Source organism: Papaver somniferum, chromosome 7 (genome assembly GCF_003573695.1).
Source record: "Papaver somniferum cultivar HN1 chromosome 7, ASM357369v1, whole genome shotgun sequence".
In the NCBI taxonomy this organism is placed as follows: Eukaryota; Viridiplantae; Streptophyta; class Magnoliopsida; order Ranunculales; family Papaveraceae; genus Papaver; species Papaver somniferum.
Window position 1 is genome coordinate 167,748,870 of NC_039364.1, and position 15,649 is coordinate 167,764,518.

The 15,649-nt window shown below is 36.8% G+C and overlaps 1 protein-coding gene across 1 annotated transcript; it reads left to right on the forward strand.

Moving 5' to 3' along the window:
- Positions 1-211: 211 nt before the first annotated feature.
- On the forward strand, positions 212-14,740 carry LOC113295515. The gene is made up of 3 exons (XM_026543843.1): positions 212-1,736; positions 2,475-2,600; positions 14,580-14,740. Exons 1-3 carry the CDS (start codon positions 212-214, stop codon positions 14,738-14,740), a joined length of 1,812 nt encoding a protein of 603 aa, XP_026399628.1.
- The last annotated feature ends 909 nt before the right edge of the window (positions 14,741-15,649 follow it).

Below are 15,649 nucleotides of genomic sequence, written 5' to 3' on the forward strand. Positions count from 1 at the left end.
ATCAAATGAGTTGCTTTATGCTACCAAAAAAGATAACCAATAAAATAGATGCTCTAGAAAGAGATTTCTGGTGGGGGAAAGAAACAAATTACAAAGGATACTATCCAAAATCTTATTCATGCCTGTGCAAACCAATTAGTAAAGGAGGGCTAGGTTTTAAAAATGCACATAATTCAATTTAGCTCTTATAGCTAAACTAGCGTGGAGAATCATGACAGAACTACATGCTCTTTGGGTTACACAACTAAAGACAAGATACTTCAAGAGAAACTCTGCTTTTAGAGCTAAAATCCCTTCCTCTAGCTCTTGGATGTGGAAATGTATCTACAGAGGAATAATTTTAGTTGAACAAAACAATATTTGGGAAATATGTGATGGAATGAAAGTCAATATATGGGAGGATAACTGGATTCCTGATGTATCTGAAAAACTTAAACAGTACAAGACCAGTAATAACTCATCAGTAAACCTGGTTAGAGACCTAATAGATACTGATACAAAAAGATGGAATGCAACCTTAATTCACTCTTTATTCCCTAGAGATATAGCTCAAAAAATCTGCAACATTAGATTTGCAAAGGAAGATACTCTGAGATGGCTTCTAACAAGATCTGGAAAGTTCACTATGAAATCCATGTATGATAAGTTAAATGAAAAAACCATAAATTACTATAACTTAGGGCAGCCTGATACTTTTTGGAAGAAACTTTGGGCTACACAAACATCCCAACGGATAAAAAAATTTGCTTGGAAGTGTCTTCAAGATGTTGTGTCAACTAATGTTAAACTGTCTAGGTTTAAGGATATTTCTTCTTCTTGTTCCTTTGGATGCAATGAACAAGAAACAATAGAATATCTATTCTTACACTGCAAGTTTGCACAAGCTGTGTGGGCAACTGACCCACATCCTGTAGATATACATTTTAACAGAAATACAACTTTCTTTAATATCTTTGAGGAAAGTCCTGAAGAAGGAAACCCTCAGATACCTATAGAAATAATAATGACCAAAATCTGGTTCATATGTAAGGAAAGATGTAATAGAGCTTTTGATAACCAACAACAAACACATCAACAAGTAGCTGTGGAGATACAAAGACATCTAGCATACTTGCACAAAGAGAAATACACAGTCAAAATAAAAGACCTGATAAGAGGAAACACTAGTAACAATACATGGAAACTTCCAGAACCACATTATCATAAACTAAATCTGGATGATGCCTGGATTTCTTGTAATACCCCAGCAGGCTTTGCTATAATCTTTAGAAATGATGTAGGTGAATTTATTCAAGGAAGAGCAGGACCAATCTCAGCAACTGAACCTGAAGAAGAGGAAGCTCTAGGCTACTTGCAAGCAGCTAAATGGGCAAGACCCAACAACTTGTCCACTTTCAGTGTGGAAGGCGACTGCAAAAATCTTGTGGATTATCTGAATGGAGAACCATCGCAAATCTCTTGGCAAAACCAAACTATAATGGATGAAGCGAAAAATGAGTTTTCCTTTTGTAATAACTTTAAAGTTTTCTATTTTGTTCATAGGACTGCAAACAATGTAGCCGACACTTTTGCTAAAGAAGCTAGAAGCTTCAGAATTGTCGTTAACTGGGATACAGTTCCCCCTTCTTGTATTCAGTATGCTTTAGAAGTAGATAAATCTAATGCTAGGGTATCTACTATAAACCAAGTACTAGATGGCTCTACTCGGGGTGATGTAAGGGTTACTAACTCCCAAAGTTAGTTTTTCTTCTATGATATTTAACTTACAAAAAAAAATAATTTTGAGACCCTGAATCTCAATGGTACTCAATTTTGCGGACATCTTTAACTATTTCGCCACCTGAATCTTTCTTCTTCATCTTCATCAGTATCTTTAAATCATACTCTTGTAAGTTAGTCGACACTTGGTAAGTGTTTGATAAAAGTTATCAAAGAGATTATAACCATTGCCCATGTTGGTGAGTTTTATAATTGCCATTGTCTTGGCATGGCGATGATGATAACCCATCAGCTCATCCGTGAATTTCCTTTATCGTTGATTACCTCGACCCATCAACAGAATTAATAGATAATAACTTCTTCTTCTTCTTCTCATGGTACTACTTATTGATTGTACAATTGAACTGGGTCTTTCTTGTATTTACAATATAGTTTTGTAATCTTATCACTTTAGACGGATTTTCTTTTGTAAGTCCAATTATTAAACAAAATGAATTATTTCTGGCAAAGAAATAAGCAAAACATTATGACGATGATAATGATGATCTCAATTTATTATTAAAATTAGAAAATTAATATTTATTATTAATTTTAATATATATATATACATATATATACATATAATGGGATGTTAGGTCAATGTTTGACTTGACGGGTCAAGGTACCAGCAAAATATTTCAAATGTTGGGTACCAAAGCTAGGTATTGGACATTTGCTGGGTACCAAAAGTTAAATAGTCCCTGTTTTTTTCCCAGGGAAAGCTATTCATGATAATATCATTGTGTCTCATGAGATTATTCATACCGTGAAACATAAGGAAGGTTTTAGTGGTACAATGGCTTTAAAATTGGATCTTTCAAAGGCCTTTGACAAGCTTGAATGTACTTTTCTTCTGAAAGTCTTATCCCATTTTTGTTTTAGCAATGATTCATTCAAGTTGATTCACCAGTGTATTTATACCACCAGTACTAGTGTTCTTTTGGATGGTTCACTTGTCAGGAGTAAACGCCTTTTAGAGGTATTAGAAAAAGTGATCCTTTATCACCTCATCTCTTCATTCTTGCTATGGAATGGTTATCTAGAAGTTTATTGTGTGTCGAAAGCCGAAACTAATAAAATTACTACATGAAGCAAGGTTTTTAGGAGAGATACTCATATTTTTCATTCGAATTTTTACAGATGATATCCTTATTTTTCCTAAAGCTGATATGAACCAAATTGAGAGCATATTGAATATTCTGCAGAACTTTGGTAGTTTTTCAGGTCAATTACTTAATTTTGATAAGTATTTTGTTTATTTTAGTAAATAACATAAGTTCCGCTTCTTGTGAAGACTTGGAAAAATCTCTCAATATGACAATTCAGTGATTCAAAGAGACATCTATGAGCCTCCCTCTTATTAGGACACTCTAAGACCAAATATTTTCACCCCGTAGTTCAGTTTTTTGAAGCTAGACTTAATAATTGGGTAAGCACTTCCCTTATTAAGGAAGGCAGAATCACTATGGTTAAATCAATGCTCAACTGTCTTCCAACTTATCAAATGGGTTGTTTCAAGATCCCTAACAATCTTATTGATTAATTTGATTATTTCAAAAAGTATTTTTGGTGGGGGCATAAAGGAAATAAGTGCATTAAGTTTAAGCTTGGAGTAATCTAAATAAACCAAAATCTTAAGGTGGCCTTGGTTTTAGAAATTTAGAGACTTCTAATAGAGTTATCATTTGTAAACTGGCTTGGAAAGAAAGTTCTGATAGTAAGGAGTTATGAGCTCAGGTTCTTAAAGACAAGTAAAATAGAAATGTTAGTTTCCTCTATCTGAACAAGTTAAATGATAATAATTCATGGGTCTGGATAGGTATCTTTATATGTATGGATACTATTAGAGAGAATAGCTTTTGGATAGTTAGGCGTGGAGCCAAAATTAAAATTTGGCTGGATTGTTGGGTGTAAGTATTACTTATCTTTCTTCATTTGTTTATGTTAATGATTTATTTCTTCGAGGAACTAGATCATCGAATGAGCAATTGATTATTTAAAATTTCTCTCAAGATTCTGCTGCGAAATTTTGGTTATGGACGAGGGAGTATTCTCTTATTTGGTTGCACGATAAAAAAATGTATTTCCCATGTTAAAAGTACTTACTCCCTCCATCCGTGTTTAGTGGATAAAATAAGTTGTTTTTTTTTTTAGCAAAAGTGTAACGGAAAATTCCGACTCTAAAGCTCTAGAGTATATCTTTTTATTTCCTGATTATCAAGAAGAAACCAAAAATTTGGATATGAAAACCAATATATTAAACAAGAAATTTGGGAGATTGATGGTTTACGTAGAAATAATTTCAATTCCTAAATATTTTTACAAAACCGTAATTATCAAGTAATTGCGGATGGAGGGAGTATAATTTTTTGAGGAATAATTCTAACCATAATGCAGGTGCAGGTTAATTATTTTAGAATTTGGAAGTCCACGTGGAAAACAAAAATACCACATAAAATCAAGTTGTTCATTTGGAAATGCCTTAATGCCTTAATGATAGATTTCCACATAAAATCAAGTTGTTCATTTGGAAATGCCTTATAAGAAAGACTTAGGCTGCCTTTGGCGTGAAAGGAGTTTGAATTCTAGGGAGTTCCAACTATCTAGAATTCAAACTACCTTGAAAATGAATTTCATCCTTCCAAATTGGAGTGTTTGGCATGACTATGAATGAAATTGATAATTACATTATTTATTTATCTTTAACATTTAATTTTTCACAATATTTAATAAAATATTATATATTTAATATTAAAATTAGGTAAATTTCAATAAATCCTAAAATTACATTCGAACTCAGGATTCGTACAAAACTTTGGTTGGTAGCCTAGCAACAAGCTGAGCACCAATACCATTTTGAATAGAAACACCGAGTCTATAACAAAGAAATTTACCTACACCACTACTAGGATCATTACGATCTAGATAATTCTTCAATCTCACAAAAAAATACAAAGTATCCCCAGTAAGCTCTCCCAAAGTAGAGAGAAACCTAGAACACCCAAACCATAATCGTGTGAGACACATTTGTCTAAATATTTAGTACGTTTGCGCAATACGACATTCGAAACAGTTTGGTCCGGAATAAAAACACGGATGCCTTCACCTGTGAAGGGGGAGACTCCCGTAACGTCCATACAAACATCTTGTCCATTCTCCCAATTATAAACAAGAATATCTGCCGGGCGGAAATCTCTATTATTATCTGACAAAAACCCAAGAGACACTTCTTTACGCGTAGGCACGTCGGCGTTGTAACATATGTCAGCGACTACATCATGTACAAGTTCATGTAGAAACTTGAGCCCGACATCTTTGGAACAATGGAGTGCATGATCACCACAAATATTCATAGGTCTATTTCAACTTGAGCATAAGCCACCTTCGACGAATAGGGGAATACCAAGGCGATAGCAAACTACGACTCTAAACTGTCTTGGCCCGAGGCACTAATTCAGCCCACTAATGTGTACAACCAAAATATAATCTTGTGCATGCTTAACACGATTACATTTCCACAAAATGAAATCTCTTGCATACATAGAAAATTAGATGGGGATTTGCTTCTTAACTGCGTCAAAATAAGTAACTCCAAAGGAGTGCATAGAAGGGCGGGAAGTATCATCAACGCAATAGCAAGAAGGTAGTCCACATACCTGGACGAAATTCTGAAGAGCCAACTGATAAGCAGATCCTTTATCTGATGAGAATAAGCTACCGATTATTACCTTTTATAGTGAAACGGGTCTGACTCTGAGAAGAAAGATAACAGTAGTATCTGCTATAGTATAAATGTCGAGACCCCCCTCTTTGATAGGCAGAGTATCTAATCGTTGTTGCAAAGGCCCAAAACCAGTCTCATCTCCTGTGGCCAAAAGTCTACTGAAATAAATGGTCATCAAAAAGTTCAATGGCTGGTTGAAGTGCTGCGGGATTGGTAGTTCGCATTGCAAAATATAATCAGGACACACCGGTGCAGTAGTAATAACATCTCACTTTGGGGGTCTTTGTGTTTTTTGATGGCGGACATTAGCTGGATGGTCTGGTGTACCCTGCTCAATATCATGTCACTAATAAAATTTAGAGCCAGGCTCAATGGTCCTCCCAAAATTTTAACACCATTAGTAAGTCTACCAATATCCCGAGGGAAAAAATCTTCAGCACTACCTCTGGGATCAATGGAAGGCAAAGAGACCTTTGTTTTCTTTATATTGAGTTGTAAACCCCTACATGGGACTTAGGATTCTATGATGCTCAAAGCTTTGGCTACCTCTAGTGTGTCACCAATAATTGTGCCATCATCAAGGTACCATGCGTGCAAATCGAGTTTGCAACGAGAAGCAATGGATTTCACAAGAGGATGGAGTGTCAAGGCAAAAAAAAAAGGACTGAATGGGTCCCCATGTGCCGAAGAAAAAAATATAATAATCATAATATAGTCTAGCAAGCCTACTGTAGAAAAATTACTCCCAACGTGAGATACTTGGACAATGCAGTCGAACTTCCTTAATGAGATGAGACTGACGCACCATATTGAAAGCGTTAGAGAAGTCAATAATCAGCATTGACATCTTGTATGAATGACCTTTCATCTCCAACAAGTTATTTACAGCGTGTAAAATACTCTCACCACAAACTGGAACACCAATACCAAATTGGCGATCTCCCAGATAAGATGTGAAAAAGCGGGGTCTAACAACCACACCCAATATTTCGTTAGGCAATCTATATGGACTAACTCCAATATAATTCCAACAGAATCAACTAGCGACAGTCAGACTCAATCAAGGAAAATATATCCAAGAGTTATATCTCTGTTTCTCAATGTAATCAGCAAATCAAACAGATAGAATCTGTAAGCCTGATTATTATGAGAAACAACTTGAACGGTACCAAATGCCAATGTTCAAGTGTCAATAAATTTCAATTAGGTTGGATTTACCAATTTATTGAACTACGCACAACCTGTGATATTTCAATTATATAAACAAATATAATGCGGAAAAGAAATAACACAGACACCAGAAGTTTTATTAACGAGGAAACCGCAAATGCAGAAAAACCCCGGGACCTAGTCCAGTTTTGAACACCACACTGTATTAAGCCGCTACAGACTCTAGCCTACTACAAGTTAACTTCAGACTGGAATGTAGGTGAGCCCTAACCAATCTCACACTGATTAAGGTACAATCACGTTCCTTACGCCTATGAATCCCAGCATGACTCTACGTACTTGATTCGCTTAGCTGATCTCACCCACAACTAAGAGTTGCTACGACCCAAAGTCGAAGACTTGGTAAAAAAATCTGTCTCCCACAGAAAAGTCTATTCTGATAGATAAATCTGTCTCCCACAGAAATAACTAAGAAGTTTTTGTTCCGTCTTTTGATAAATCAAGGTGAACAGGAACCAATTGATAATCCGGTCTTATATTCCCGAAGAACCCTAGAAATATCAATCACCTCACAATAACTTAACTGTATGGTAGTAGAACAAGTTATTGTGGAATCACAAAGAATGAGACGAAGAGATTTGTGATTACTTTTTATATCTTACCTATCGGACATAAATCTCGAGAAAATCTTAGAGAATATAGTACTCAATATGATATAACAAGTAAGATCAGAACACACAACTACAGAGAAAATAGTTACGTTTGGCTTCAGAATCCCAATGAAGTCTTTAAGTCGTTAACCTATAATGGTTTTAAGAAAAACCTAGGTTAAAGGAGAATCGACTCTAGTCGCAACTAGTATCACACATGAGGTGTGGGGATTGGGTTTCCCAGTTGCTAAAGTTCTCCCTTATATAGTCTTCAAATCAGGGTTTGATAACTTTGGAACAAAGCAATCAATATTCACCGTTGGATGAAAACCTGATTTAATATTCAAGCTAAGTTTGCTTAAAACCAAAGCAATATCTCTCCACCGTTAGATGGTCTTAGCTTGTTACACGTAAATGAAATATACCTTCATTTAGATATGGGTAACCGTACCTAAACGTGTATATTGAGTTGGCTCAATAAAAATTAACCGAAGTTAGCCATATGAACACTTTTCTCTTAACCATGTTCATCTTAACACTTCTAGATCAAATTATAATCAAATGAATCTAATTGTGTAACTCATAGAATTGTTCAATTGTTTATATTCTAGTATAAGTATACAAGACACAATTGAAGCAAAATCAGATTGATTCAAAAGAATCGGATCATGAACACTTTAGCCACGGTTTGCAAAGATTGCATTCCTTAATATATAAATGTATTTGTTCATGAGTATGAAATCATACTTTCCCGATTTTAGAACTTGAACCACTTAAGTTTGCAAACGGGTACGCAAACTTAAGTTCCAGACATTGGCCTTAAACCAACAATTTGCAAACGGGTACGCAAACTTTGGCTCCGGGCCGAACTCGATTGAAATCGTCTGCGAACGGGTGCACAAACTTGGTTCCCGGACTTCAACAGTTAAATCAGTTTGCGAATGGGTATGCAAACTTAAGTACCCTGACTTAATAGTTGAATCAGTTTGCGAACGGGTATGCAAACTTAACTTCCGGTCCTGAATTCTATCAAAACAGTTCGTACATTTAGTACATAAACCGTAATGTATCCAGACATGGGTTAATTGTTCGAAACTCCCATTTCAATCATTGAAACATTCTTAGAATACGACACTAGATGTCTCACAAAAACTATTAGCTTATAAGCAATTTTCAAGTGATCGAATAATCAATACGAAACATTCTGAGTCTACATTAAATGACTGTCTCACACAAATCATGTAAGATGTTACAAGGCGATTTTCACATGATCATCGTTTGACTTTCTTCAAGAATAATGATGAACATGGTTAAAGAAAAAAGCTTTCCAACACATATTTCGAGAAAGATATAAGCGAGTTAAACTCAAATCGAAATATCAAATGTGTATAAAGTAAATGTTAGAGCATTGCTCGGTCGAACTCGCATGCGTTGCTATCTCAAGCATGTTTGTCAATGTTAGTGATCAAAACTATAAGTCTTGATTTCTATCCTACATAGCTAAAGGTCTCGAACTAGGATAAAAAGTGTAGTTGAGCTCAAGAATTCCATGGAAATCATCATACAAGACGAAGGACTACTCAAGGAACTGGTGGATCTTTATCGACTAAAAGGTATGTGGAGACTTGAACTTATCTGTCACTCAAAAGTCTATCCATTCTATCTCCTACTCTTGAGACAAAATTCGTTTTGATATATAGACTTTTATTATGCACATTTGCTATTTCGAGCCGAGTTTATCTCGCCTATCTATTTCTCGAAATATGTGTTGGTAAGCTTTCGCTTTATCCAAATTCATCTTTACCTAGTGACGAAAGTCATGTTATGTTTCAATCACTTTGAAAATTGCTCTGACGAAAAATGGTCTGTGAATAACGGCTATATCCGTCCTCTGAGAATGTTTCAATGATTGAAATGAGAGTTTAGATTACATAACCATTGGTAGGATATTAGCATTGTTGTGGAAACACATATATGTATAAGTCCTTATTCCTTGAACCAAAGTTTGCGAACTTTGTTGATCAAGAGAAATGGAAGTTGCCTGAGCTAAGTCCGTGAACTGGCGGAAGTTCTCGACCCGAGAATTTTTGCTGGAGTTTGTGAACTCCTTCCATGAGCTTAAGTTCGCGAACCCAGTCCGCGAACTTGAGCAAGTTATATCTAAAACCGTTTGTTCTTGAACTCATGTTTATTTAAACTAAGGAATGCTTTTTCAAACCGTGGCTATAAAGTTCATGAACCGATTCGAGTGAATCAAACCGTTTTTGCTTTGATTGTGTCTTGTGTAGTTACATAAGATCTAAGCAATTGAACAACTCTTTAACTAGTTCATTTGTACATTTGAACTAGTTATGGTGAAGAAGAATATGGTTGATATGAAAGTAATCATATGGCTAACCATTTGGTTAACTATTGTTGAACCAACAAATGTTAATGTTTGGGAACGGTTCGTAAACCCAAAATTGGACATTCCATTTGTGTGTAACAAGCTAAGTTTCGATCCAACAGTTGAGAAATATTAGCTTGAATCTAATCCGCTTTTCATCTAACGGTGAATATTGAATGCTTTCTTACCAAGCTAACATTGATTGCAAACCCTGATTTGAAAACTATATAAGGGAGAACTCTAGCAACTAGGAAACCTAATCCCCACACCTTACGTGTGATACTAGTTGCATAGGTAGAGTCGATTCTCCTTTAAACTTTGGTTTCTTATTCTAAACCAGGTTAACGACTTAAAGACTTCATTGGGATTGTGAAGCCAGACCGATACTACTTTTCTTGTAGTTGTGTGATCTAATCTTGTTGTTTCTATCGTTATGAGTACGATTGTAATAATTGGCTCGAGATTTATATCTCCGATAGGCAAGATAGAAAATTAATCACAAACAAACTCCGTCTCATCGTTTGTGATTCCACAATATCTTTTTTCGCTGCGTCGATTAAGATTATTGTGAGGTGATCAATAATACTAGGCTTTTCTTCGGGAATATAAGACTGGTTTATTGATTGGTTCTTGTTCACCTTGATTTATCAAAAGACGGAACAAAACTCGTAGGTATATTCGTGGGAGACGGGTTTATCTATTACTGTAGAATTTTCTGTGTGATACAGATTTTTTTATTAAAGTCTTCGACTTTGGATCGTAGCAACTCTTAGTTGTGGATGAGATCAGCTAAGGGAATCAAGTACGTAGCATCCTGCTGGGATCAGAGGCGTAGGAGCATAACTGTACCTTGGATCAGTGTGAGATTGATTGGGGTTCAACTACAGTCCAGACCGAAGTTAATTTGGAGTAGGCTAGTGTCTGTAGCGGCTTAATACAGTGTGTGTTCAATCCGGACTAGGTCCCGGGGGTTTTCTGCATTTGTGGTTTCCTCGTTAACAAAATTCTAGTGTCTGTGTTATTTTTATTCCGCATTATATTTGTTTATATAATTGAAATATCACAGGTTGTGCGTTGTTCAATCAATTAGAATATCCGACCTTTTGGTTGTTGATTTAAATTGATTGACACTTGGATATTGGTCTTTGGTACCATCCAAGTTATCTCTCTTTGATAAAGACTTGCAGATTTCGATTTGCTTGAGTAAAGATCAAATCGAGAGATTGAGATATAAACTCTTTGATATACTTTTATCTAGATTGAGTCTGACTGTCTAGTTGATTCTCTAGAAAGTATATTGGAGTTTGTCCATACAGATTGCTAATCGAATTGTTGCGTGTGGTTGTTATACCCCCACTTTTTCAGTAAAGTCTATATAGCTATACGACTTAATCTCAATAGGAGATAGAACATAATAGACTTCTGAGTGAAAGATGAGTTTAAGTCTCCATATACCTTTTGTTGATGAAGTTCCTCCAAGCTCCCCTTAGTAGATTTTCGTCTTTGTTGATGGTGGACTTTCGTCAAGGGATAAAATCGTAAAATCATGATACTGCATGTTTCTGACCCGGCTTCAGGAATGTATGTGACGATTCATATTTTATGATCCGTGAATCGTTTCACGATCTCTGACTGAGCGAACATTCCTCTCAGAGCTATGATGAATATGTTTCTCGAAAGGCCTCCCAGCTGAGCGTTCGATGCTTCACACATTTTATCATCACCTCTACATAGAATCAAAATGATTGGGCGGCTCCTAGACATAATGTTTGTTAGAGAGCTTAACTCCTTCAGGACGTCACGTTGCTCGTTTCTCCCTGACTACGTAGAGAGACAGTGTATAGAATCTTTTAATGATTGGGCCGTTCATAAACATAATCTTTGTTAGAGAGCTTAACGCCTTCAGGATGTCACGCTGCTCGTTGTTCCCTGACTATACACCCCTCAAAACGAATATGATGCTTCAATTATCTCATATCTCGATTATGCAAATAGATTAATTCTAGCGTGTCATTCATCAACTGAATTCCTAGAAAGTAATCTATTATATCTCATTACTCCGTTCCATGGATGATCCTCAACTGGATTCCATGGATTAGTAATAGATAACCATTTTATCTCATTACTCCGTTCCCTGAATCCCCAGCTGGATTCCATGGATTAGTAATAGATACTAAACTCATTTTATTACTCTGTTTCATGAATCATTCGCAGCTAAATTTCATGAATTAGTAATAAATACTCAAATAATTATTATTACTCCGTTTCATGAATCATACTCAACTGAATTTCATGAATTAGTAATAAATATTCACCGATCAGGCATTTGAGCCACTACCAAGTAAGCCCCGAGAAAATGGTGTGAGTTTACTTAGAAAATAATGCACAAACGATCACCCGAATGCACGATTGAGCGTTCGAAAATATGGAAAAACGAGGAAATCTGTGCAAAATGGGAAGGAAAATAATATTAAAATAAAATAAACAAGAGGCGTGGGACCGGGCCCACCGGCCGGCCGGCCATGCCGTCGTGGACGGTCCCCCTCTTCTGTTATTTTTTTTTATTTTAATTTATTATTTCCCTCATCTTGTGAAGACTCTTTCATTTGAGCAAACTCCCTCGTTTAAGCGGAACTCTTAGTTTCTCCATACTTTCATCACACAAAAATAGATAAAGGTGTCACGGGACCGGACCACCTGACCGGCCGGCCATGCCATAGCCGTGGATGGTCCCACACCATACAATCCCTTGTTTTCTCGTATTATTATTTCCTTCATCTCATGGAACTCCATCGTTTGAGCGAAAACCCTATTTTTTCAATATTTTCTCAAATATTGCTCAAATCATGAAAAAGCCAAAAACTCAAATGGTCACATGACCGACTAGGCTTCTCGCGTCAAAAATTAAAATATTATTATTTTAATATTCTCAAAATATCGGTCACATGAGCAAAGTTCTACTTGCTCATTCAAGCAAAATTGAGAGTTTCAGTCAAGATCAAACTCTTCTAAAAATCCAAAATATTGCTCAAACGCGCATCAGAAAATACCAAAATTCTCAGGACTGAGACACGGGCAGTATGGTGACGTGGGAATGCCACCTTGACCGACCAAGCTCTCTCTTAGGCTTGCAAAGAGCCGGTCCCACACTCTTTCATATTTTTGACCTAATTATCTCTCAACTGTTCAAATTGAGTCCAAACTCTCTCCAACCAACTTGGGACTCTCTCAATCAACCGTCAGCTGGTCCCACGACCACCAAAGGCCAGTTCATGACCCCTTGGCCGGTTCCTCATCTCTCGATAACTAGGTTTTACTATCTAACGCTCATACGAGCACTATTTTAATAAATGATTAAACCATCATTTGATCATCCTTTCATCAATTGGTCAACAAAGAACTTTGGTGCATGCTTACTCGAGCACTTGGGCGCTACATGATCGACCATCATCCCATGTAGCCGGTCCCTCCTTCACTTAGTGATTTATTTTCAGTAAATCATCGATTGACCAACAATTGATCAAAATTAGGGTTTCGAACAAATGCTCTGCAAATCATAATCTGAGAGAGTTCAAACACTAATAATTTTATATTGATCCAGCAATCAACATCCAAATTAATTATATTTTTAATTAATATTTTACTTGGTCATGCTACCAATAATTCATCGAATGAGAAATATTTGCTCGGATGCTCGAATATTGATTCAATTATCAATGTTCAGTATATTGAATGAGCTATACTTGCTCAGATGCTCGAATATTGATTCAACTATCAATATTCAGTAATTTATTGAATGAGCAATACTTGCTCAGATGCTCGAATGTTTATTCAACTATCAATATCCAATAATTTATCGAATGAGCAATACTTGCTCAGATGCCCGAATATTGATCCAACTATCAATATTCAACAATTCATCATACGAGCAAAGCTCAGAGCAATATTTTCTTAAACTATTAATATTCATTATGTTGACTCAACTATCAACATCATTCATTCGAGAACTATACGTCCCAGCAGACATGTTCAATTCATGAATCCTATAGCATTCAACAATTATGCTCGACTGAACAATACTTAGACTCATCGTCTAATAAAGTCAACGACTGACTAATCAAATACACATCTGCTTTGCAGACTCCACGTTCTTGAGACATCAATCACGTCACATAGGTGATATTAATTAGGGTTTTGGTTGGGCGGCCTACGACACATGTGTTCATCCACGATGAGAAATGTGAGTAAGTCATGCAAACAGTTGAGGGAATTAGAAAAGTAGTGGGTGGAGAATCAACCAAGTCTCTGCACGACCTGGAACAGGTTAAACCACGATTTTCCACTTTCCCACTCTTTCACTCGAGCAACCGTCACACTTACTGAAGATAATGTGTCTACTATTCTGGCAATATAAATAAGTCTCTGAATCCACGATTGACGATAGAAAAATTCTGTTCGAGCAATCACTTTCAAGAATTCAATCAATAAACCAGAATTTATTCGAACTCAACAGTTCAAAGAAAACTTGCAGAAACCTTAAACACATTCACAATCCTTGATCATCATTGATCTCACACACTTCTCAGCTTCCCTTCTATAGATCAACCCTCTTTCCTTTTTGTGACCGAATTGACTCTGGAACGACCATTGTCTTGGTTTAGGTCGGAGTCCTACAAATTGATCTCTCGAACTCAAAGCACTCACGTGCAGTGCATCTGTTTGAGGATAGGCAGTTTGCTCGGTTGATGAGCCTCCGTCCACACGGTCGTCTCTCCATTCCCTAAAAAACCAGCAAATTGTTTTTCCCCATCTACAGATTGGTGACCAAAGTGGGATATTAATCTCTCGGTTGCAATCTCAAACATTTACAAAATGGTTGATCTTATGTCAGGTTCAGTTACAAGTCCTAACCCAAACAATGGTAGCACTAGCAATAGTGGTGGTACTCCAGAAACTGATCCTACTTCCGACAACGACACTGGCAGTACCACTCCTCCTGAAACCAACATCAGAAGTAATCCTCTCTTCGGTCGTTCTCCCGAGGAAATCTGATAAAATCCTCCTACCATAGATGATCTCATGAAGGTGCAAGAAAATCTCGCCAAAAATCAGACTGATATGGCTACCACTCAGAAGGAGCTATGCAATTATCTCAAAACTCTCACAGACAAAATGTCAGAGAAAACTCAGGACGGGTCGGAGAAAGGAAAAACCAAAGAAGCTGATCCCGAAATCTCCTCAATTCACGTGGTGGATGATGATGAGGTCTGCAAAGCTGCAGATAACCCACCAGAGACAGAGTCCACAGGTTTTATCACCCGTGAAGATCTAGAATGCTTTCTGGAGGATCGAGGGAAAGGCAAGACATCATCTGTCCACCGTCACCAACCTCCATATCACGATGCTACGCAAAGAATTCCTCTCCAAAAGGGCTACACTTCTCCAAAGTTTACACTCTAAAAATGGAACAGGGAATGCCCGAGAACATGTTTCTCGATTCCTGGAAGCATTGGGAGAACACGAACACAACCATGTCGTACGCTTGAAGGAATTCTCAAAGTCTCTGACAGGTCGATCATATACTTGGTACAATAACGTCGCACCAGGGAGCATCACTAGATGAGGAGAAATGGTCAATGCTTTTTACCGAAAATTCTTTTTCGTCTCAGAGCAGATTACTCTCTCTAATTTAGGAAGAATGTCTCAGAAGAACAATGAAAATCCGAATGACTATGTAAAGAGGTTCAGAACCCAGGCCCTGGATTGTCATGACTCAAATGTCACTGAACAACAACTGGTGGACTTGTGCATAACGAAATGATCCTGGTCTACAGAACCTTACTGGAAAATCTACGGTTCCATACTTTCTCAGAACTTCATGAAGCAGCCAAGCGATCAACAACTACTGCTCCGGCCTTATTGGAAAAAACAAGAGCTACAAAAGTCGAGAAACCGCAAAAA

Coding starts and splice junctions, on each gene's coding strand:
- LOC113295515 (XM_026543843.1), top strand. CDS start 212: ATGACAGAACTACATGCTCTTTGGGTTACACAACTAAAGACAAGATAC. Junction 1,737..2,474: donor AAGGGTTACTAACTCCCAAA/GTTAGTTTTTCT, acceptor TTTTTTTCCCAG/GGAAAGCTATTCATGATAAT. Junction 2,601..14,579: donor GGCCTTTGACAAGCTTGAAT/GTACTTTTCTTC, acceptor ATCTTATGTCAG/GTTCAGTTACAAGTCCTAAC.